The sequence below is a fragment of the Gopherus evgoodei genome, chromosome 10 (genome assembly GCF_007399415.2).
Source record: "Gopherus evgoodei ecotype Sinaloan lineage chromosome 10, rGopEvg1_v1.p, whole genome shotgun sequence".
Classification (NCBI taxonomy): Eukaryota; Metazoa; Chordata; order Testudines; family Testudinidae; genus Gopherus; species Gopherus evgoodei.
In genome coordinates, this window is record NC_044331.1 from 55,859,707 (window position 1) to 55,884,673 (window position 24,967).

The window sequence follows — 24,967 nt, forward strand, 5'->3', positions numbered from 1 at the left end:
TCCTGCTTCCAGGCATGGTGATGGCTCTGCAGGATACAATAAGGGGCTTCAATGGGTAGATGCGAAGATAGTGGCTAGATGAGAGGTTAAAAATATTTGATAGTAGGGAACCTTTCTGGGAAAGAAGGAGCTACACTGAGGACATGAGGTCCTACAGACTCTAAAGTAATCAGATTGCTGATAATTAAAACGACTAGAGCTGGTTAGAATCCCAGCTGCTGCATTCTTGAGTCTGGCAAAGAATATGGGTAGGGTGGCATGGTTGAAGGGGAAAATGATAAAGGGCAAAGAGAAAACTGATCAAACCCCCCCCCCCCTTGTCTCTTTGTTCCATAACAAGGGCACAACATTAGATTAAGGGCTGGTTCCTTTAGAACATAAAGGAAACTTCGCTTCACACAGCATCTAGTGGCCTTCTAGAACAAACTGCTGCAGTTGGCTAGCAAGACAAACAGACTTAATTTCATTAATAACAGCTGAAGTTATGGCAGTGGGTAACCATATCTTTTGCCTCAGGGTATTAAGTTGTAGGAGCTGGGAAGTATCTACACACTCACCTACTCACCCACTCTGCCCAGTTGGCTGGGTGCATTACTGTGGAGGTGTCGCTTTTCTCTGAAGGATCACTGCTTGGGAACTTCTGGGCTTGGGAGCCTCAATCTGTTCCATAGTCTGACCTAGAATGGCAAATCCTAATGTGAGGAGACTGATAAAATATTCACTCAGCTCTGGTTAATTGAGTGCATTCCAGGGGAAATTGTTGTGGGTAACCTGGTCTGAAGTCTGCCCATCCCTCAGGGAGCTGCTTTGCCATGTAGTGAAGATTAAACTGGATGGCTATGAGCTGGAGAAGAACAAGGCTCAGTCTCTGGAGGATTACGTGAAGACCTTTCTAGACGCAGAGGTCAAACCCCTCTGGCCGAAGGGCTGGATGCAGTCCAGGTGAGTCAGAGTGAGCCTGTTAATACTTCACGCTCTGTTGTTCCTTATCTCAGAGGATCTTGCATGTCAGACATGAGTGTGGTCTCAGTAGTGTCCCCATCTCCCAGAAGGGAAGAAGCATCAGCATGGATAAGTGACTCACCCAAGGTGTGTTAGTGAGTCTGTTCCATAAGTGGGAATTGAACCTGAGCTCTTCACTCTTATTTGCTAGGCTGTGTTTCCTCCTTACACATTCCACTGAGGAAGCCAGCACATGAGTGGGAAGCAGAGTCTCTTTGGTGCCACTGTTGGCAGTTGTCTTGCTTGTTTTGCTCAGTAGCTTAAAAGAAGAGCAGTGGTTAAACCTCTAATATGGGGATTCTTCATCCTTTTGTCTGAAGTGAATTGGTCTGAAGGGGAAAAGTAGGTCCCAGCTTTTTATAACCATCATGGGAACCTGGATACCTGCATGCCTAGTTACTGCAGTTGTACACAGAAAGGAGGTTCACAAACGTGAAAATTTGTAACATGCTATTCAGAGAACGTGAGCTAGGCAGCGGGATTGGAAATTGGTAAGGAGGATTCTGGAGCTTAGAAGGACACTGCTGGATTTGGAGACACAACCTGAGGTTTGTAAAACATCAGCTTTTATGTGAGAGTAATAGAAATAGTTCCATTGCTGTGTTCTGAATTCCAAATAAACAAACACAGAAAACAATGAACATTTCACTATATAAACAAGCATTTCCTGCACTTAGGAGTAAGGTATCCATTGCAATTTACAACTAAGTGCATGAGCATTTAGATGTGAAATTGACTAGAAAGTGACTATGAACAAAAATTGCTTTTTCTGGTTGCTTTCCAAATGCTCAAGCAAAATTCTCTGCTCCCCAGAGCTCACAGGCTAAGGGCAGACAAGCAGGCAGGGGAAAAGGAATGGGAACATTCGGCAAACTGTATACAGTTCGTATACAAGACAACTCAATTCACTGTACACAAGAAGACAGAACTTGGTTAGGCTGATGGTGTGCTGAGACCTCTGCTTATGATGCAAGCCAATATTGTCTCTTGTTTCCTTGTATTCCCCAGTTTGTCAGCATCCACTTGTTGTCTCCTGTTTAATGTACTTAGAGGGTAAGCCCATTGGGGCAAGGGACTGGCTTTTGCTTCTGTGTTTGTACAGCACCTGTCCTAGGTGCTATGAAAATGCAAATGATGATGATCATGAAGAGGGCCTTCCATGTGGACAGAGTAGAGATTTTGTGGATGAGTTCAGACACGTGGTGGTGCATGGCCGGTGTATTTTAGGGTCTGAGCTGAGAGAGCAGCAGTTAGTGAAAGTAAGCTGGCTTTTTATTTTGTTTGTTTTAACAACCAAATACATTTAAAAACATAAACCCTGACTGCATGTTTGTAAGCTTTTTACCCAGACATCTAGAGCAGTGGCTCGCAACCTTTCCTGATTACTGTACCCTTTCCAGGAGTCTGATTTGTCTTGCGTACCCCCACATTACACCTCACTTAAAAACTATTTGCTTACAAAATCAGACATAAAAATACAAGTGTCCCAGCACACTATTACTGAAAAGTTGGTTATATTCTCATTTTTACCTTATTATAAAATAAATCAATGGGAATATAAATATTGTGTATAATATATAGAGCAGTACAAACAAGTCATTATGTGAAATTTTAGTTTGTACTGATTTCGCCAGGGATTTTTATGTAGCCTGTTGTAAAACTAAGCAAGTATCTAGATGAGTTGATGTACCCCCTGGAAGACCTCTGTGTACCCCTGGTTGAGAGCCACTGGCCTAGAGAAGCAGCTGCCATTATCCTTCTGTTAACTGAAATGGTGTTGGTATTGCCAGGCCGGTTTGTTTAGTCAATATCAGTAGCAGAGGGCTCCCTGTGAAGTTTTGTGATAATTAATAGACTTGGAGCCTGTGAAGAGAGTAGCTCCCACCCCAGAGAAGGATTTGTTGCAGTAGGAGAGGGGCATCCTGAAAAGAATTGGGTGCTAAGTTACTAGCGTTTCCTGCCTCCAGCAGTTTGGCTCACCTCAGCATGCATCATGGTACAGTAGAGCTCCATTGTGTCCCGTGATCCCTGTCATTCTAGTGAGCAGGGCTGTATAGAACTGCTCTCTCTGTTTTTCAGGACTCTGTTCAAGGAGAGCAGGCGTGTGCATGGACACCTGACATCAATCCTGTGAGTATCTTGCAGCATTTGCCCTCCTCCTTGGTTATTGTTGTACAGTGTGAGATTGGTTGCTAGCAAATAAAGTTCTCCCCATTCGTTCCTTGCCCCTATGTGAGGCCTCCAGTCTTGCTTGTTCAGCTCTCTCCAGATGCAGCTTGGCTTGCATGAGCGGAGAGCGTCTCTGGGAAGTAGTGTAGCTATTGTTTGCATATGACTTCACCTCCAACAATAGAATCGCTGGCATGTGTTCACCTTGATTCTCCTAGATAAGAACTCTAACCTGGGCTGGGCTTTCCTAGAATTTAGTGATTCAGCAGAAAGGGCCACTTGTATGCATCTACCCTTGGAGGGAGCATGAATACAGCTTGTGCTTGGTTCCGTCAGTAGGCAGATGTCACTCTGCTCTATCAGTCTTCATTAAACATGGACTTTTTCTTATTGAAGGAGGGTCTAGGATAAGCTTGGTAGCTAGGCTCATTGCAGGCAAGAAGGAGGGATACCAGTTTGCCAGGAAAACCATGTGGAGTCCAGCTGAGATGGTGCCTGCCCTAATGACTGAGAAGAATCTTACTGACAGAGTTTATCTGAGGATGCTTCTCTATCCGTGATTTCTCCTGGCATCTCAGGTAGCATTTGTGGCTGGCTTGAGCACAAATGATTGTGGCAGTTTCTCTCTGCGGCCTCTTATTATAGTTATCTGTTCCTTTGTGACTTCTGGGATGTATTATTGCAGTGCACTTAACACTGCAATAATAATACACTGAAGCGATAGCTGGTTCAGGACATGGCCGCCAATTGCTTTCAGTGACCAGTGCTCCATCAACACTTTTGCATCTTCCCCCACCTTCCTTGTGTTCCTGGATGGAAGTCAGGACTTTCCAGAGCAATAGCAAACCTCATATGATTTGAATCTTAGCAACTTGAGAAGCTGCCTCTGTTCCTGTGAATCTCAGTGGAGATCAGTTGGTGCACTCCCACTAACAGCCTCCAGTGCACTCCTTAATTGGATTGTTCTCCAGGGAAGTTCATATGTCTTTTGTCTCTCTCCAAACAGGGCAAAGAAGAAAGTTATGGCTCCTCCAAAAGTGAAGGTGAAAGTGAGTTTTGTTATCTCCCTGGCTCTCGGTGGCTGTACTTACCCATCTTAGGGTGGGGAGGGACAATGTTGCTTATGACATGCGCTGAGCTGTCCCCATATCAGGTGGTTATATCAGAGAGGGAGGATGCTTCTTAGTCTCCACAGGTCAGATGCTGCCTGTGAGAATGTGTGGGGTGCAGGTAAACTCCAGCTGGTTCCAGGGCATTTGGATACTAACATGATTGTATACGAAGCAGAGATGTAGCAAGCTCTGCAAAGGCTACATTAATAGAACAGGTATAAAAGATCTTGCTTTAGAACCACCGTGGAACACAAATATATAAACTCGCTAAGTTTCCCCTGTAACACTCTTCTTTGAGGAAGTGAAGTATTCAGCGGTGCTCATAACATGAGAGGAATTGAGTGTGTTTGTTTAGCTGAAACAGGGCAAAGCCTCCACCATCCATCTAGATTCCCCTGAGTCTGTAGGCCCCCGAAGTCTGTAGACTTGTCTTACATTTTAACAGGATTCCTCAATTCCTTGTCCCAACTGAAATCCAGTGGTCATCAAATCTCTTGCCAGTAGTTACCTCTGTCTATACTTAGGAGACAACAGCAGTAATGGCAAAGGCAGTTTCTTTACCCCATGAGAGGCTCCTCAATGAGGTATTTCCAGCCCAGCTGAGAGCAGAAAGGAATTGGAAACTGAAAGTCTGTTCTGGCAAAAGTTCCCTTCTAGCTTTGTCTGGTGTCTGCATGGGGTGGTTGTTCTCTGGGTTGGGGCTCACATGGGTAGTTTGCAGCAGGGGTATGTGAGTAATTTGAATATATTGTGCAAGTGGGAAAAAAAGAGCAACCAGCTGTGGCACTGTACAGCTGCAGTTGTTTCTCACGGGATCTGCGGGCAGGACAAGTTCCTGAGCTGTGCCTTCTCCAACTTCTGCCACCTGAATGCATGGAACAGGCAGCCTGCAAAGCTGACTTTCATTCATTTTCACCAGTAAACTCTCTCTCGCCGGGTGTCTCACTCCTTGTAACTTTCTTGCAGGAATCCTCGAGTAAGCCAGATAAGAAGACGCTGGTTTCTGTTCCACTGATCCACTCAAGTGGCCCAGTTTCTCTGCCTTCTGAGCCGCAGGGAGTGGCCATTGGCATCAGCTCCCAAACCAGAGAGCTCTTGTGTCTCAACGTTGCCCAAGCATCTAGCAGCACTACCACCCTTGCTGCCTTTAGCATGGATGACTCCCTGGATGAGGACTTAATTCGTAACCCAACCTCTTCCCTGGAAGCTGTGTCCAAGGAATTGGCTGTGCTTAACAGCCGAGCGTGTGGGAGCCCTGATTTCACTCTCCCCGGACCCCCAAAGCCTCCTTCAGAGAAGATCCCAAGCCTTGCAACTTCAGAGGAGAGGCGGAACTTTCCTAAGTCCAGCTCTTCTCCTACCCCACCCCCTGCTGGCTCTCTGCAATCACCTCTCAATTTCCTGGCCGAACAGGCACTGGCTTTGGGCCAGTCCTCTCAAGACAAAAAGGCAGAGAGTTCTAGTTACAAAGAGCTGCCCTGCCAAGTATCCCCCAGTAAAATCCTCCCCGATGCCCACCAGTCCAAACAGAAGCATCTCAGCCTGCAGCGAATGAGTCACGGGTTCCAGACATCCACCCCCGTGCCAGTTGCCCAAGTGAAAGTCTTTCACTCGAGCAGCCAGCAGCAGAAAAGCTTCATGTCCCCAGCTCCGTTTGTCAAACTGCAGAGCCCCAAGTCTGTCTCCCCTGTGCCCCCGCGTTCCCTCCTCCAGCCAATCAAGCCATCGACCAAAGCTCAGGGCTTCCATTCCTTGGTCTCATCTGCAGGCAGCACACCAGCTTCTAGCAGCTCCCACAAGAGCCCTGGCTCCTCAACAGCATCGCTAAGCTACACAGGAAAGCACTCCACCAGCTCCAGCTCTTCAGGGCCATCCTACAAATCTCCCTTCATTTCCAGCTCCCTCTCCAAGCACGGGGCTTCTTCCAGCAGCTCCACGTCAGCAGTGTCTGCACACCAGAGCTCCTCCTCGGGGGGCTTGCTGTCAGGTGTACAGACTCCGTCCCCAGGGCAGGCTTCCAGCCGGTCCTCCCCAAGCTCCATGGTCAAAAAAAACCCTGTCTCCCAGAAGCTGACTCTAGTAGCGCCACCTGGTGGTCCAAATGGAGATTCTGGTGGAGGGACTCAGGGGGTAGCCAAGTTACTAACCTCCTCCATAAAGCCAGCTGTGGTTAGTAGCACCACATCTTCTACCTCTGTGCCGGTAAGTATGTTGCTGGGTCAGCCCAACCTAATGTCATTGTGTCGAGCAATGTCTTGCTAAGATCTGCCTTAAAGTGAAAGTTTCAAAAGAATTTCAGTTGTTTCTTGAAGTTATTTATTTGTGTGTTACTGTAGCATCTAGGAACCCTTGTTATGGACCCTATTGTGCTAGACCAGGGGTCTCAAACATGCGGCCCACGGGCTTTATGCAGCCTGTGGAGTTATTTGCTCCAGCCTGCCAACTTCCCGCCCCTCCGAGTTACTTCCTGCGGCCGCCAAGCTCCCCTCTCGTACTACGCCACCCTCCATCCCCCCCCAGCACACTGCATCCCCGCTCCTCTGCCTACCTCCAGGTGCTTCCCACGCTTAGGACTTTTCAGGAGGGAGAGGGGAGGAGCGGGGATGTGGCATGCTCAGGGAAGGAGGCGGAGAAGAGGCGGGGTCAAGGCAGGGATTTGGGGAGGGGGTTGGAATGCGGGCTGGGAAGAGGCGGGATGGGTCAGGGCCTCATGGGAGGGGGGCTTTTGTATCTTTATATGAAAAGGTGTCAGTGATGCGGCCCTCAGGCCGATGGCCCTCGTGGTGACCTGAGATCCCTGTGCTAGACACTGTACAAACACTGAACAAAGACAGTCCTGCCTCAAGCTGTCTGTTTAAATTCAGGACAGAGTGTACTTAGATTCCATGGATGTGGGATTTGCTGCAGAATCCACCCTTTGCCACAAATTTGGTGCTCCAGAATCCAAGCTTTCATTTTTATTTAAAAAGAACCAAAGTTTTTAGCCCATTATGGGTTATGAAGAAAACCTTCTGAACTGTGACTTGAGTGTAATCTGTGCAGTGCCTGAATTTGCAGGCAGCCTGAAACAGTAGCTCAAAGAAATGTCCGTGTCCGCTGCCCCATTCAGCCCCATAGGATGTAAACTCTGAAATCCAGTGAGACAAATTTCCAGGGTGGATAAAAATTGTGATTTAAAAAAAATCAGCATTTATAGGAGAGAAATCAGATTTCTCATTTTCATATTGCTGATTCTTTACTTTCTTCCCATTTTATAGTTTTAAATCATAAAAGTAGATCTTTTGTACTACTTTAATTAACTTCCTAACTCTTAGATTTTCAGGTTTTACATAGAAGTTTTTTTACTAATTAGTTTCAACTACAGAAGCTTGTCTGTGCCAAAAAAGGCAAGTCCAGGCCTTCATTAAGCTTCTTCCTGTGAGAACAAAACCAGCTCAGACACAAAATGGATAAGCAAATTATGCATGCTAGATTTACAAACATCACCGCTTTCCGATAGGTTAAACTTGAACGAGTCAAGAAAGCTGTATTGCTTCAAGCAGACGATAAGTCTTCCACTAGGGTTTGCAGTTTAAAGTCAAATGGGACTGGTGCTAATAAATCATCCAGTTGCTTTTCAAAACACCACCCATAAGTGTTTAAATATGAGCTTAGGAGCCTAACTTTAGGTATCTATTTCTAAAGACGCTCTGTGTGTATATAAAGAAACACAAGTTTTTAATGCATTTAAAGTCTGAATAACATTGAGCCAAGCTTTGGTTTGAAGTATCAAAGATTTTATGCCACCGAGGCCAGTTCTACACTACAAATTTCTGCTGACACAGCTCTGTTGGCCAGGGATCACACCCCTTCACACCCTGACTGACATAGATGTGGTGGCAGAAGTCCCCAGTATAGACAGTTACATGAGTAAAACCGTGCTTTTTCTGGTGTAGCTTATTTTGTTCAGGCGGCCTGGAATAAGCTATGCCAGGAAAAGCATAGTATTGCCAATATAAATTGCATCCACACTTGTCTGGCAAAGCCCTACTAGTATACAAATATAGTTCTACTGGCAAAACATTTGTAGAGTAAGTCTAGGAGAATTTTTTTTAATAAAAATGCAATTTTAGCCCTTAATGCTGCAAATACATATGCACATGCTTAACTTTAAGCATATAGGTAGTTCCATTGAAATCAGTGGGATTACTCGTGAGTAAATATACCTCCCTGCTTAAGTGTTTGCAGGATCAGGGCCTTAATTTTTATGATTTCTTTTTTGCCTGTAGCAGTTTTATAAAATTCAAACATGTACTTGCTCTGTAGTGGCATTTAAACATGAGAGCATTTATAATTGAATTCCATATCCATTTTAATCTAAAGTTGCAATAGAACAAATTTAGTTTTCCAGACTTCAACCTGATTGCAATCCTCCCACCCTAGAGATTTCAGTATTAACACTTGTTTCACTGCTGATCGATAACTGGACACTGAAATATGTTTGTTCCACAAACTCAAACTGCCTCCCACCCTTCCCAGGGACTAAAATCCTGTAGTTGTCTCCAGCCCAGCTACCACAACCTCCTGCTTCTCCTTGATCACTTCCAGAATCCAGTGCAGCCTGTTTTGTACAGAATTCTGCAGCATACTGGAAATTCAGCGACTGTGCAAAATAAACCCAATGTAGGATCTCACTAAATAAGCGTGGAGCTACTTCTCATATTTACTACTTATGTTTAATGCAATGGACCCCACGGTTTTCACCCCCCGAAGAAAGCTTATCAATTCTAGATGTCTTCCTATAACAATCGACTGTCAAGTCAGCCATTCATATCTACTCTTTTTTCATAACACAAGAAGGGGATGGGCTGAGAGAGGGTCACCACGCAATTAAAAGGGAGCACATTTTAAATGGATTGAACAGTTTGTGTGTCTGCCATTTCTAATCAAGCTGTAGAGTTCTATGCCGTGCATGTTACTCAGACCAAGAGCTTAGTGAAGTAGAAGTAGGCATGTGACTGAAGAATATTTTCAGTTACACTGGTAGGATAAGGATACAAGTTGATTGGAAATGAGCCCTTATGCTTCAGGATATAAGCCAAGGGTTAGTAAGAAACTTCCCATGTGGCAATGTTCATGAATGACAGCCCATTGTGGAAGTGTTACGCCTTCTTCTAAAGGATCCATTCATGGCTGCAGACAGGATTCCAGACTAGATGGACCACGGGTCTGGGCCAGTGTGGTGGTGGTTCTGTTCCCAGAAACAGAACATCTGGACACTGGATTGTTTGCATTATGGAGCTGGTCTTCTGGTATCTGGCAGGCAGATGTATGGGGGAGGAGGCTTTGGACATGGAGGGGGGATTAGAGCTCTCCTCATCCAATGGGAAGGCTGATGAGGTGCCGTTGTGTTTCCATTTTGACTAACTTTTGCTGTTTCATTTCCTAGAAAGGAACTAGTGGAGCTGTGCTGCTAACAAGCTCTCCTCCCTTAAGTGTACTGTCTCCATCCTACAAGTCCAGCAGTCCAAAGCTGCCAGGTGCCCTGAGCTCCACCCCGCTGGGGATTATCTCTCCCATCCATTCCTTCCCTCTTCACGTCATCTCCTTCAGCTCAGACTCCTCCCCCAAAGCAGGAGTATCCAAGGATGCAATTGTCACGGGACCTGCCCCTGGAACTTTCCACCATGGCCTCAGCCACAGTGAGTGCTTTCCCCTGTGTGTGTTTCTCATGCCTGTGCTGTAGAATTGCAAGGCCAACAGGACTGTACTTTGTTAGACCGTTGCATATGAGCCCATCTCTCATGTTGTTGCAATGTGCTTGAAGTTCATGCATTTGTGTCTTAAGCCAGTGTTTTGGAGTCCTTTGGGCGTGTACCTATAGCTAGCTCAGAAGTCCCAGCCATCCCTGTCTTCCATTGTTCAGCAGAACTAGTACTGGAGGTGAGGCTACAGGCTCTAACTGCTGCAGCTCCTCTGCTTGTTTCCGTCCTCAACGTGCATTTGTTCTCCCCCCCCCTCTCCTTTCTCTGTTTTTCTCTCTAGGTCTTCTGGCTGGCTTGCACTCCAGCCCACAACATGCAGCACCACTCCCACACTCTGCCCTGTCCACCCATTTACCGCAGAGTTTGCCAGGTAACTTGTCAGATAGTCTTGTTTGTCTTGTGCCTTGTGAGTCATCATTTGCCTTGATGGATGCCTCATCTTGGAGTGAAAGCACCACCACCTTCAGTGTTGTCTTTACTGGTGTAGTCTCTGCTGATGCTTCATCTCACCAGCTCATGAGGTTTAGGGTCCTTAACATCCTTTGCATTTGCTGACTAGATGGTAGAAAGCTTCCATTCCGGAAAGTCAGACCCCTCCCCCCTAGATTCATTTTGGGATTTCTGAGCGTCTCAAGTGGTTTGGCTCTGTTCTTGGTGCATGGTAAAAGGCCTCGCTGCCAGGGTTAAGAGGTTTATGTGGTTTTGCATAACTTGCCAGTACTGTCTAGGATTAAATGTGCTAGTTGCATAGAGAATTGTCACCTGTTATCCAGATAAAGGGCGTTGAGCTATTTCCAGGAGGAAATACTGCTCCCATGCATAATATCATGTTAGCTGCCTCTCCTTCAGCCACTGCTTTCTCTAGTGTTGGTCACATGACTTTTTTGTGAGTACGTTCGTTGTGACCCCAGTTGGATACCTTTAGAACCAGCACAAACCATGGGAGATCTGTAAGAAGCAGGCGACTTTCCTTCTCTTGCATGGTGTTAGGTATCAGAGGGGTAGCTGTATTAGTCTGTATCCACAAAAACGAGCAGGAGTCCGATGGCACCTTAAAAGACTAACAGATGCATGTGCATCTGAAGAAGTTTTTTTTTACCCATGAAAGCTTATGCCCAAATAAAGCTGTTAGTCTTTAAGTGCCACCGGACTCCTTGATGTTTCTTTCTCTATCAGTTTCTAATTAGAACAATAGCTGCTGTGGCTTGTGTGGCACATGACAAAGCCACATAATGGCAGTAGCATTTTATGGGTCTGGGAGCAGGGGGGAACAGGGATACGGTCAGTGTTCACAAAATTAAGATCCAAGGGTAGAGTGCTGTGCAAATTTCCCCAGGCAATGCTGCAAGTGCAGCTCAGTCCTGATCGATGGCTGTTCCTGCTTTCTTAATCTTGGACAATGCACCACATAGCTCTGTTAATACAATTCAGTACTGGAGGACAGTACTTCCTGCTGCTGTGTTTCACACTTGAGCAATGTGCCACGTATGGAGGTGAGTGAGGCAGCTTATTTTTGGTGTGGCAAGGCCACTGGGGGTGGGTGACCCTCTAGTTAATTTAGCCTTGTAACATAGCTTAGTATTGTGTGATCTATCATCAAGGAATGTGTTCCTCTGCTGAGCAAAGGATATGGGCACCGTGCATTCATGAGAACCCACGTCAATCCTCTTCCCCACTCCATCACCCAAGTCCTGGCTGAGATACAGTTTCTCTCCAGTCAATATGCAATAGAGTAATAGACATGGAGGAGCAGAGAACAGGGCTTGTCTGCAGTGACTAGGTGGGTGAAATCAGTAAGTTGTATCCATGATGTAGATCAGGGGTCAGCAGCCTTTCGGAAGTGGGTGTGCCGAGTCTTCATTTATTCACTCTTAATTTAAGGTTCCGCGTGCCAGTAATATATTTTAATGTTTTAGAAGGTCTCTTTCTATAAGTCTATAATATATAACTAAACTATTGTTGTATGTAAAGTAAATAAGGTTTTTAGAATATTTAAGAAGCTTCATTTAAAATTAAATTAAAATGCAGAACTCCCCGGACCGGTGGCCAGGACCCTGGGCAGTGTGAGTGCAACTGAAAATCAGTTCACGTGCCGCTTTTGGCATGTGTGCCACAGATTGCCTACCCCTGCTGTAGATAATGGAGGAGACAAAAACCTTTTGCTTTATGTTGTGATGATAAAACAACATCCTCTAGGGAGCATTGTTTTTTAATTAAGCAGATCTTACACAATGTATTCTGTGTGTTGCTAAGAAGAAATCTTCTATTAGAGGAGAATTGGTGACTTGATCATGCTCTTACAAGTATCTATAGGAGGAGAAGATTTCTGTTGGGAGATAGCTCTGTAACAGAAAGGCCTAATGAGATCCCGTGGCCACAAGCTGAAACTACACACTTTCAGACTAGCAATAGGGGGCACATGTTTTTACTGTGGGGAGTTAACCACTGGAACAATTTACCTAGGGATATGATGGATTCTTTATCACCTGGTGTCTTTAAATAAACATATATACTCTAGCTCAACCAGAAGTTATGGTCTTGATGCAGAAATCTTTCAGTAAAATTCTATTACCTGTGTTACGCAGGAAGTCAGACAAGATGATCATAAGGGTTCCTTCAGGCCTTAAAATCTATGAATCTGTGTGGTGGAATAAACTGACTGACTATGGAAATAAATCTCATTTCTGTTGGAGAGGAACACCTCCTAAGACTGTGTTTCAGGGTAATGCAGATGTAGCCATCTGAAAACTGCATAGCCTGCAGTGTGTTGGGATGTCTCTGCCAGTGCTGGGAATTGATGGTATCTTAAATTAAAGTATGTGTAACTAACAGCTGTCCAAAAGCATCTGAGCAAATGGCATGCAGTGTGTGTTTGCCAGGTGGTCATCATTTGCTTGTTGGTGGAAATGCACATGTATTTCTCTCCCAGTGGTGATTCTACCTTTACTTGTCTCTTGTTTTGAAAGAATCTGTGTCATGAGCCCACTCTAGAACCAGCAAAACCCTCTTTGCCTTGGAGTGACTAGTACAGGTAAACTGTTAGTACCCCATGCCCGGTACCACTTCTGCCAAGCTATGCATTTCAAATACACCAGTTCACGCGTTATAGTTTGCTGCGAGGGTAATTGCGATTGGAAACTTTCTGCTTTCTTCAACTCTCTGGCTCTCTTGTCACGTCTCCTCTGTGATGCCCCTTTTCCTTGCTCTACTTCCTCCTACTGTTCTTCTCCCTTACCTCTGGTGTTTAGACTCCTATTACCGGTGGTAGTGAGTTTCTTTGGGTCCTATTTGAACTCTCAGTAACAACAATTTCCTGGTTGTCTGGGTAATCAGTAAAATCATGTATTTGTTAGCAAGTGCCCTTATCTGTGGCTAGTTTGGATGATGAGAGAATAGCTTGCTAGACTAGCTGGCCAGCAGCTCCCTCCTCCCAGCTACCTGCATCTATGGCCCTTGGTGATGCTTATGCTGGAAGTCCATAGAAGAGGTCTGCTGCTTCCAGAGACCATATAATATACAAGCACAGTGAAGACCACTCCCAGTTACCACATGTCCATAAAAATCTCTATCTTTCCCCAGTATCTTCTAGCCTGAATCCTTGGTGACTCAATAGCTTTTACATGCAATGGTATCTTGGTGCCTCCCAGCTGTGCACAGAATCCTAGTGCTGACACTGAAACCTCTTCCTTTTTTTTTTCCATTCTCTTTTCAGATGCATCTCCGCTTCATGGCAAAGGGTCCAATGTGCAGCAGCGAAAATTGTGATGCCTGCAAGAAGGGAAGGAAGCTAATGCAAGCCCAGGACAAACCAAGAGGAGTCAGCCGTGAAGACTGGATGCAGATGGCCCGCTTTCCGCCTGCTCTTTGGTTTTTTTTTTTCCTAACAGCAGCTGGAGAAACTGAGTTGAGTGAAGAGCTCATTGGCATTTTTGGTTAGTGGCATCCAGAGAGGAGCTGTGCAGGAAGCAAGCTGCCTCACGCCACACCCTGGTGAGAGAAGCACTTAGGGCACTGTTTCACTGCTGCTGGTCCTCCCTGGCAAGCGCTAGAACTTGTGGGGAAGCACTGGTGGGGCGTCTTTCTTTCAAAAAGTCAAGCGCCTTGGTGGATTTCCCCCCACCGGTGTCTAAATTTGCCAAGTACCTCTGAGTTCAGTGACCTCCTTGGTTCCCCAGGAGAGTACATGAAAGGTGCTTATTCCTGCTTTGGATTTACTTGGATAACTCAAGCACTGCTAGTGCTTTTCAAAGACATTGACTCTGTCCTAATTTTTTAATTGTACTATAAAGCAGTGCTCAAGTTAGTTGGAGGACTTAGCACTTCCTTTATGGTGTCTATCATGAATCGCCTGATATTCCCCCCCTGGAGGAGAATGAAGACTCTTAAAGAGACATTTTTAGATGCACTCACGGACATTGAAATGCTTCTACGTTTGTATTTCCTCTCAAGGGATTTTTTTGTGTGCTCAGTTTTATCATTACCTTTGAATGCATTGGATCGATTGGAACACTTCTCAGCATGTCACATGTATAGGAAGACATAATTCCAGTGCCTTTTATGGTGGAGCAAGAATGGACTAATAACATCCATTTCGACTGTTTTTTGTGTGCGCGCCTCAGTTCTTTTTTTTTTTAATCACGCTATATTTAAGATGAATTCTGTTTTTATTTAATAGAGCTTTTTATGGTTGCACATCAAAAGCTGCACTGTCTGGACTTAAATGGTGACTTGGTTACTTTAAATCTAGTACCAAATCCAGCAAGAGCACCAATTCTTATCTGAGTTTGTGCAAGTGGGTTCCAGACCCTCCCCTAAAGCCATTCTTTACTAGGGTCTTCAATAATGATCTCTCTGGTGATCTAGATTAAGAAAAGTCACTGATAATCCAGTGAATATTGCTCCCCTTGATGACTTCTGCACTAAAATCATTTCCTTGTCAGAGCTGCAGCAATGGGGATCTACTAGGATCTGAGTGTATATTTTTAGCTTTAGCCCTGTAAGCTGATTTCAGTCTGTCTGCATGTCCCCTTTGATATGCCTGCATAGATTGAGGGGGCAGTCTGCGGTTCTCAGATCGTAAACCCCATTGACTTGTAGTTGTGGTGTTGTGATCTCCCTTCTTTCAGGTCACCTTTTAACCAGGTCTAATTTATCTGGATTTCAGAGATAGTAGCACTGCTCCACAAATTAGTCATTGGTATTTCAAGTAAAAGCTTGCAGAATTTCTTCCTATGCTTTGGGAGGGATACTGAAATCAATTAGGCTGGCCAGTAGTCGCTCTAGTTTTCTCTGTTAGTAAGACCCAAGAGACATGTTTGGAAGTGGATCTGATAAAGGACTTCTCAAGATCACTTCACTGTTCATATTTTTCTTTAAAAATGCAGCTCAGAGTTAAAATTTGTTTACAAAAAAAAGAAAATATTTCTAAGTTGTAGCAAAAGAGCCAAAGACAGAATTTGCGTTACTAAGATAGAGTACAGCAGTTATCGATGGACTCTGAGCAGTGGATGTTGCATGGTTCCCATTTAGGACCTAATCCTGAAAGGTATCAAGCACCTTCAACTTCCACTGAAGCCAGTGGCAGCTGAAAGGGCATTCAAACACCTGACAGGATCCTAGCCCTTAATGAGCAACCCAAGGTACTGGTTCCACTCCCTCTCTTTGCTTTCACTTTGGTGTTTCTGCTGGGAAGCACGTTTGTGCGTCGCAGCTGGAGCAGAATGCCCTTGTTTTAGGAATTTAGCAAAGCCTTTGCCTCAGGGAAATGTTTATTCGGTGGAAATTCTGTGGGATTTATTTTCTTTACATGCTGTAATGAACGAGTGAATGAATTAAACCGCCGTGGCAAGGCAGAAATACGGAATGAGATCACAAGCCCTGGGGAGCAGAGCATCTGGGATCTCTGTCTTGACTAGGCAATGTTAGCTGTTTTCTTTATGGTGGGGGGCGAGCCTCCCACCGGCACTTACTTAGTATGGCAGTTTCTGTTGTGTGTAAGAGCTGCGATTTACTTTTTTTGTTGTGAGTGTTGGGTTGGGACTGTCTCGATGACAATGATGGGGGTGGTGTGAAAACTGTCGATCTTGTACAGAGGAATTGAATAAATTTGTTTCAAAGTTTCCAAAATGCTCTTTTCAGTCTCTTCACTTCCAATGTAATTTGACTGGAAGATCATCTTCGTGACTGTATTGCTGTCTCTAACCACTCACTGGGTGACTAATTATTAGTATGCATTTTAGCCGATGTTTTATAAATGACCAAGTCCTTTTAAAATACGGCTGTAACTCTTAAATTGCCATTGTAGTAGAATGACATCTTCTTACTCAACAGACCTATTCCTGTGTGTGTTACATCTGCTGGGAGGGACCATCCTTTTAGCTTAATAATGGTGATCTAAGGCCCAATCGAGCTCCTGTCACTGTCAATGGCAAAACTCTCTTATTGACTTTAGTGGGAGCAGGGTTAGGTGTAAAATACATTTTTAGTGTTCTTAGCCCTGCACAGTAGAGTCAGCAGAGCTCCAGGAAAGTGAGCAGAACTGTGTACCAGGTTCCAATCAGTTACACCTGTGTAAGTTTCTTAACGGCGATGGCATTGCACAGGTGGCACTCAGGACGTTATTAAGATCACATCCCCGTGGGTATCACTAAAGGCAGCATTTGGCCTGCAGAACCTGTACTACCCAGGAGGATATGTGAGGTGGGAAAAACCCAGCTTGCCTTTCAGCTCCTAAACTGAGATTGCAGGAAAAGCTCTTCCATTTGTAAACTGAGCACACGGGATCAAGAAATCCCATGATGCAATAAACATGGAGCCCCACAGGTGCTCTCTTTAGTATCCTTTTTTCATAGCAGAGCTGGATGGTAAGGCAGAAATTCCGAAACTCTAACCCAAAAGCAAAATTGGCCTGTAATTCACCTTTTCCAGTAGCTGCAAGGGTCAGGACAACATGCTAATGATCAGCTGCAGGCCTTTCTTGCTAGTAAACTTACCAACAAGCAATTTGTGTTTTTTCCAAAGATATAGGTACAACATTAATATGCACATTTCTTAAATAAATGTAAGTGTTGGGTGAAAGTTTGCCTTTGATTCTGAAATTTGGGTTCCTTTCCTTTAAGGCATTAGATCAAAAGGCAGGCATCAATTTAAAAATAAATTGATTTAAAAATAAACTGATTTAAACCACTGCATTTTTATTTTGTACTATAAATAGAATTTCCCCATATTTCCCATTCCCTTACACAAATAAATGATACATATAGCTGAACGTAACTTTAGTGAATAAAATATTGGTATGAGTGGCTTTTAACCATGAGGTAAGCATGACTATTCAGAAGGCACCTCTGCATTAGGTTACAGGAGCATGCTTTACTACATAATATTGACATCTCTTTACATATTTCTGGTGATGTCATATGAAAATACCTCCTTTTAATCTAGGAATTACTGTATCAAATTACAATTCTTTTTGTCCCCCACTCCTTTGGCATTAGAGGCACTGAGGTGATAGAAGTATGTCTGAATCAACTTTGATTAGATTTGAGTATCATGACTGTGAAGATGTAAATTTCATTTTTTGTGCACTTAACTGCCTTTCTCAGATGACAATACCACCATTCATTCAACTACATAATGAAAGTATCTCCCTAGATTTTCATACAAGTGAGTGGCTTACGAGGCTCCCTCTACTGTTCTGGGTCGTCTTGACCTTTTGTCTCTTTCCAGTGGTTCTATATACAGCTTTGCAGTATCCTCTAGAGAGAAGTACGTATTTGACATAAAAATAAAAAAGGAATGTGCAGCCTTTTTTCAGTTGCTAAATTTGAGAGCACATTAATAAACAACATCAGAAGATGATTTTTTGTTTGTTTTCTGTTGGCGTGAGTACTTAGGTAAGGTTGTAGTGGGGAAGAAAGGTTAATGTAATGTTGACAAATGCATTTTCCACCTCTGGCATGGCAGTGCTCTTATGCAATGGATGCAGCAAGCAGCATGACTTCATGGCAGCCTCATGTTGGACTGTGCAAAGGCTATAGCATTTTGGAAGACACAAAGGATTGCAGCATTCTGGAATTGTAACAAGCGCCGCTCTGAGCAAGCTGCTTAAGAAAATTTTCAATATAGAGTGGAGGGAACATTGTAACTACTTCTTTCCAGACACCAGTACCGCCAGCTCTTGGATGGACATCTCCTTGTTCAGGTAACGATTGTACTGAGCCATGCTTAACTTTCCACTCTTTAAGGCATCCTCAATGGAGAATTCTTGGCCAGACTTCCTGTCGAGGATCACAGAGGACTCCCCAGTAGGTCCCTTTATTGAGATCTCTTCCCAGTCGCATTCCTGGCTCTTCAGCTTGACAAACAAGCTCCATTCAATGAGGCCAAGTTTATGAGCTTCCTCTGGCGACATCTCTCTGCCGGTGTCAGGGTCTATGACCACAATGGAGCGCCGCAAGTGGTTCTCTCTCTGTTCTCTCTTGATGGCCACTGTCTTGAGGCGGTTCTGAAGTTGCTCAATCTCTGCATCTTTTTCTCTGGATAACTTCTTGAGATCTTCCAGCTCTCTCTCCAAGGCCTGGAATCTGGAGTCCAGATTCGCCCCACTGTCAGTCTGGGTCATGTTCCGTAAATCCCGAGCTTCCGTTGCTGTGAGCTCAATCTCGGACTGTAGCCTCCTTGTTTCCAACAGAAGATTCTGCTTTTCTAGGTGGAGCTTGTGGTTTTCCTCTCTCAAGAAATCTAGCTCCTTGGAGGATTTGGAATTGTTGAACTCCACCTCAGATAGTTTGGCCTCGAGGTGGTTGACATCTGCATCCAGCTCCCTCTTTCGCCGACTCTCCTCCTCCAGGTTGCTCTTCAGCTTTTGAATCTCATATTCGGTGTCCCCTTTGTCCACTTGGATGCTCTCTGAAAAGACTACTTTCTCCTTGACCTCCATCTTCTCCAGTGTGAGGAGCTTCTTCCTCAGGGCTTCCAGCTCAGCCTGCAGGACTTGCCTTCGGTGTTTCTCTTCCTCCAGCTCCAGCTTGAGGAGAGAGTGTTCTTTCTCTTGCTGCGGGTCTTGCTGGAGGATCACTTTCTGTTTCACGGTTACTCTCTCTGTTGTCTCCCTCTCCTGCTGTTCCAGCTCGTTCAGTCTGACCTTCAGCCTCTGCACCTCAAGTTCGGCCTCTCTGCGGGCATGCCTCTCTTTCTCGAGCTCCTCCAGCTGGCGCTCCAGCTCAGATCTCTTCCGTTGCAGCTTGCGCAGCTCCTCCCGCAGGGAGTCTATCTGTTTCAGCTCACTCTCAATGCTCTGAGAGAAGCAGTTGATCTCTGCTTTCAAGGCAGGATCTTGCTCAAACTTCACCACTTCCTGCTGGACCACTTTCTCTTTCACTTGTGAGAGTTCCTCCTCTTTCTGTCTAATCTTCTCCTCCTGGAGCAGCCTCTCCCTCTCCAAGTCAATGTGCTTCTTTTGTTCTTCTGCTAGCTGTGTTCTCAGGGACTCCACTTCCTCCCTGGTCTTGGGGTCTTCCCGGTACTGCAGTATCTCTTGGACGACTTCCTTCATCTGCACTTGAGGTTTGGTGTCTTTCAAGGTCTTAATCTCTTGCTTCAGCTGGTAGATCTCCAAATCAGCTCTCTCAATTGCTCGGGTCCTGTCTACAATTTCTTCCCGGAGTCTCCGCAATTCCTTCTCGGTCTCAGGATCAGTCTTGTACTTAATGACCTCCTTGATTATTTCTTTCACCTCCACCTGGCCACTTCTGTTCCTCAGGTAAGCCAGCTCATTCTGGCAGCTCTTCAGCTGCTCTTCCCCACCTCGGTATCGCCTCTCCTGCTCTACCAGCTCCAGACGAAGGTTGGCCACTTCGTTTTCAGCCTTGGGATCTGGGCGCATTATCTCACGTACTTTTTCTTGGACAACCACCTTAGCATTCTCCTCCTCCAGGATCTGGATCTTTCTGAGCAGCTCAGCCTTCTCCCTCTCATTGGAACGGCCCTTGGACTTCTCGTCTTCATACTGGCGTCGCAGCTCGTTTACCTTCCTCTCTGTTGCCAGGTCTTTCTCCACCTTCAGCACCTCCTTGACTGTGATCTTGCCTTCTGCAATGGCCCGCTCCTTCTCTAGCCGTTTCATCTTGTCCTGCAGGTAGCTGAGCTCCTCCTCTTGCTTCTGCCTCAGGGTGCTCTCCTTTTCCTTGTTCTCCTGCAGCATCCGGAATTCCGCCTCCAGCTGGGGGTCATTCTGCAGCTTCACCACCTCCTTCTCAGTAACCTTCTCCTGCTCCTTGTTCTTCTCATCAGATAGCATGGTGATTTGGTGGCGCAGGAGGGTGACCTCATTTTCTCTGACTCCTTCCTGCCTCTTGAGGTCCTCCAGCTCTTCTTTCAATTTCAGGATTTCATCTGCTTGTGCCTTGTCCTGCTCAATACGCAGGACTTCCTTAACGATATACTCCTGGCCCCCTTCCTTCTTCTCGTGCTCTAAGGCTCGCAGTTTCAGATTTAGGGCCTCCAGCTCATCCTGTAGCACCTGGTTCTTGCGTTCCTCTTCTGCCAGGCTCTGCTGCATTTTCTGGTAGCTCTCATCCAGCTGAGGGTCAGGCACTTTCTTCAGCAGTTCCTTCTTCAGCACAGTTTCCTGGGGCTTCTGTTTCTGTAGATGGAGGATGTCGTTCTGGATGGTTTTGATCTCCCCCTCTAGCTGCTGTCGACGCTGACTCTCGTCATCCAACTCTTTCATTATTTTCCAGACTTCCTCCTGCGGCCTCTCAGACTTGCTAGTCTGGACAGACTCCTGCATCACTTGTACCTCTGGCTGCTGTCAGTGGAATAAAGAATGCATGGTAAGGACAGCCTTTCTCATTAGCAATTACTATGTGTACCTACCTTCAGCATCTATAATGGTAAAACTACTGTGGGATAACTTCAAACTAATGCAGAGGTCCATTGGAAATGACTGAATATTGCATATTAGCAAGTACATGTCCCCCCGTCAAACTAGTGCATGGGTTCTTAACCACGGGGTCATGACTACCCCTTCCTTCTCAGCCAGACGCATCTTTGATGGAGTAGTATATGTGGGAAGGGGATCTGTAGGTGGCGCTCATGAAAAAAGTTGAAAACCATTCAACTAGTGCATCCTAAGACTTGCATAACACTCCCTCGCATCAAATCGGGAGTGTGATGAAGTCATTGGGTGGGCTAGATTGTTCTTGATGGGTGGGCTCAAATTAGGTTCCTTCTGGATGGTAACTTCCAGGATGTGACACATTAGCTAGAACTATTTCTAGCCGGTGTACAACTGTGCAATTCTGCTTTATTAAATACTCTTGTAGAATAAAATTGCTTAGCATAATCTACTTTAATGTATGCGTAAACCTCCAAAATCCTTCACTGTGGTGCAGAAGATGTGCCCATCCTAAGTCACCCAGCAGCTGTGATTTTAAGAGGAGGCATAGTGCATGTTTTGGAAGGTCAGGCTCTTAGTTTCATCTTCAGTTCCTGCTATTTATCAGTTACCTGCCTCAGGAGATTCTGGGCAAATTCCAGGTTCTGCAGCCTCTGTTTATTGACAGCATTAACTTCAGTGAATTTAGCAGCCAGAATTGCTTCCTGTGAAACAGAAAGGCATTCAGAAAAGGAAGTGGAACCAGAACTGTTAATCAAGACTTTCTGAATAGAAACAAAACAAATGGCGACATGAAGGATAGGTAGGGAAGGCACGGCAGGACAACTGGGTATTTTTCTCCAAATCTTCCCTCTACTGTGATCTTATTGTGTGGTGGGTTCTGTTCTATAGGTTCCATGCACAGAAATGGAGGTTACTTACTTGTAACTGAAAGTTCTTTGAGATGTGTATTCCATACATGGGGTATGCATGAACGTGATGGGTCTGAGTATAGAATATTTTGGAAGCAACATCCATTGGCCTGCATATGCTCCGTAGCTCTCTTTGTGCTCCCAACTGAGGGCATAATGTGCGGTGTGGGCTGTCACCTCTCCGGTTTCCTATTCTTACAACAGAGTAACGAATTCACGGGTGGGTGGGAGTGGGATACAGATTGGGATCACGCATCTCAAAAGAACCTCCAGTTACAGGTAACTAACTGCCATTTCTTCTATGTGTGATGGTCCCTTTGTGTATTCTACACGTGGGAGATTGACTACTAGTTAATCAGGTGGTAGGCGTGAGAATGCAGAAATGACAGCTGACTGTAGTACTGCTGTCCCCCTAGCCACATCTGCAGCTAATGACTGTTCCAGGGCATGATGTCTCGCCAAGGTATGCAAAGAGCTCCAAATGGCTGCCGTATCTCTAGTATGAGTATCTCTCTCAGAGATGCAGCTGAAGTAGCTTGTCCTCTGGTAGAATGAGTCTTTACCCCTTCGAGGGAGAGGAGACGGAAGGGGAATACCAGCCAGTTGGTAACAAAGGATATTCAAAATAGATCTCAGGTTGTAAGTCTACCCAATATAGGTTGACTTCTTGATCACTTTGCTGTGGAAACAAATATAGTTTAGATATCTTTCTAACCTCCTTTGTTCTTCGCAGATAAAAGGCTAAAGCCCTCTGAAGATCCAGAGCATGAAATCTTTTCTTCAGAGGCAGGTGATTTAGGAAAAAAATACAAAGTGGATGACCTGACTCATAAACCACGTTGGGTATGAATCTGGGGTGGGGCATAGAGAGACCTTTCCTTTGTAGAAGGTAGTATATGGTGCGGCCACCATAAGCTCTCTCAGTTCACTGACTCTTCTGGCTGATGTTACAGCTATCAGAAATGCTACCGTCGTGGACAGATGGGTCACAGAGCATGTGGACAGTGGCTCAAAGAGAGTCTCAGTGAGAGATGATAGAATAAAGTTGAGGTCGCAGGGAGATGCAAACTTCACCACAGAGGAAAGGATCTGAAAAGCCCCTTCAGAAATCTAGTTGTGATGTGGGTGTGAAGATCGTATTGTTATTCACTGGAGGATGGAAAGTGCTAACTGCTGCTAAATGCAACTGCAGGGAACCAGATGCAATATCTGAAGACTTATGGGTAAGTAGATACTCTTAAGATGCAGTAACTCCTGCTTTGGGTGTGTGAATTTACCCCTGTGTTGCATTTAGAAGATCCAGCAACGTGGGGATGTTCCTGGGAGGTCGCACTGAGAGCTTCAACAGATCCATGAACTGGAACTGTCTTAGCCAGTTGGGTGCAATCAGGATGACTCAAGCTCTGGCTCGGTGGATCTTCTGTAAAACCTATGGTATCAAAGGAACTGGAGGGAAAGCATACCCCAAGAAACCCTTCCTAGACATCAGGTGGACATCTTCCAAAGAGTCTTTGCCCAGGACTGCTTTGGAGCAGAACTGAGGAAGCTTCCAAAAGGTCCCAAGCTGGCATTCCCCATTGAGTGAAGATGTCGCTGAGAACCAAACAGTGAATCTACCATTAGTGGTTTGCAGAAAAGTGTCTTCTCAGACAGTCCGCTAGGGAATTTTGCACCCTGGGTAAGTACGATGAAGCAGCTGATAGGGTTATGTGATGTTTGATGCATTAATTCTAGAGGGTGATTGCTTCTATGCACAAAGAGAGAGATCTTGTTCCCTCTTATTTGTTTATATAAAATACTCTTGTCTTATTGTGACATTTGGATTGGGTGAGTGGGAGGAAGGCATTACAGGCCCAACAAACCATTGAGATTTCTAGTAAATTATGTACATTCTGGACTCTCGGGGTCCAGATGCCTTGTGCCATGGGATGGTCCATATGCACCCCTCAACCCAAGAGGGAGGCATTGGTAATGGTGGTTGCCTCGGATGTTGATGTGAGGAAAGGGGTACCTACCTGAACCTTTTCTGGTTTTGTCCATCAGACAAGAGAGCCCTAATTCTTGGGCAGAATTGTGACCGTGTCATTTATGATGCTGTTCTCTGGTGAGTACACTGAGAGAAGCAAGGCTGTAGGCATTCTAGATGTATCTTGTTGAATGGTATCACATGTGCATGAAAGCCATGTGGCAAATGAGGGAAAGACAAGTTCTGAGTGATATCCTGGGTCTGAGAGCAACTTGGTTATGAAAGTGCTCAAATCTTTTGAGAGGTAGGTAGACTCAACTACAGCAAGAGCATAATGTGTTGCCTCTATGATGTCTATGCTCCTTGTGGGGATCAACACAGAATTTTTTTTGTGTGATTGCCACAGACTTCTAGGGATGATAAAAGGCTGAGCAGAACACAGGTTGCCCTGCGGACCTCCTTTAAGCGTTGCCTCTGAGAAGTCAGTCATCAAGATATGGGAAGACTTCTCTTCTCCTCCAAGAGAAGATTGGAGGAGTGGGGGAATAGCTCAGTGATTTGAGTATTGGTCTGCTAAACCAGGGTTGTGAGTTCAATCCTTGAGGGGGACATTCAGGGATCTGAGGCAAAAAAAATAATTGGAAATAGCTCCTGCTTTGAGCAGGGGGTTGGACTAGATGACCTCCTGAGGTCCCTTCTAACCCTGATATTCTATGATTCTCCAGCAGCCGCAAGTGGAAAAACTGTTGTAAACATGCTGGGTGTTGTGGCCAGACTGAAGAGGAGGACTCTGGATTGATAATGGTCTTGGTTGAACAGGAATCTGAAGAACCTTCACCTGAAGGCTGGATATCTTTATGAAAATATGCATCTTTCATGTTGAGGGCTGCAAACAATGTCCTGGAATACAGATGGACCCAATAGGAGCAGTGAACTTGGATGAGGGAGAGCAAAAATGTACATCTCCCTGGAAGACATCTCCAACCATCCTGGAGTATGAGGAGAGTCCATTCTTGAAGCTGGTAGGGCTGGAGCCTCTCTGGTCACCCTTTGGCTCCCTTTGGGGCCAGATTGCTATCAGTACTGTCTGAGTTCCTGAAGTGGATGGAAGCACCAGCAGCTATCTATACCTCATCTTCACCACTGCAGCAAGTGCTGGAACCACT

The 24,967-nt window shown here is 45.2% G+C and overlaps 2 protein-coding genes across 6 annotated transcripts in view; one reads left to right on the plus strand and one right to left on the minus strand.

Annotated features, from left to right (window-relative positions):
* The window catches only part of UBN1 (ubinuclein 1), a 37,382-nt gene extending 19,498 nt beyond the window's left edge, over nt 1-17,884 (plus strand). For 3 of the 5 annotated variants that reach the window (XM_030577369.1, XM_030577373.1, XM_030577370.1), the window contains 7 exons: nt 799-942; nt 3,082-3,132; nt 4,178-4,220; nt 5,250-6,485; nt 9,712-9,964; nt 10,308-10,397; nt 13,740-17,884. In XM_030577369.1, the coding sequence (XP_030433229.1) occupies nt 799-942; nt 3,082-3,132; nt 4,178-4,220; nt 5,250-6,485; nt 9,712-9,964; nt 10,308-10,397; nt 13,740-13,792 (1,870 nt within the window). In that variant the 3' untranslated portion in view covers nt 13,793-17,884. The remainder of the gene's footprint in view (nt 1-798; nt 943-3,081; nt 3,133-4,177; nt 4,221-5,249; nt 6,486-9,711; nt 9,965-10,307; nt 10,398-13,739) is intronic. The other 2 variants (XM_030577371.1, XM_030577372.1) reach the window with 2 other exon arrangements.
* Nucleotides 15,318-24,967, minus strand: part of PPL (periplakin) — a 56,706-nt gene continuing 47,056 nt past the window's right edge. Inside the window, exons 21-22 of the mRNA XM_030577368.1 lie at nt 21,536-21,628; nt 15,318-20,834 (exon numbers count right to left, since the gene is read on the minus strand). Of these exons, the coding sequence (XP_030433228.1) occupies nt 18,171-20,834; nt 21,536-21,628 (2,757 nt within the window). The 3' untranslated portion in view covers nt 15,318-18,170. The remainder of the gene's footprint in view (nt 20,835-21,535; nt 21,629-24,967) is intronic.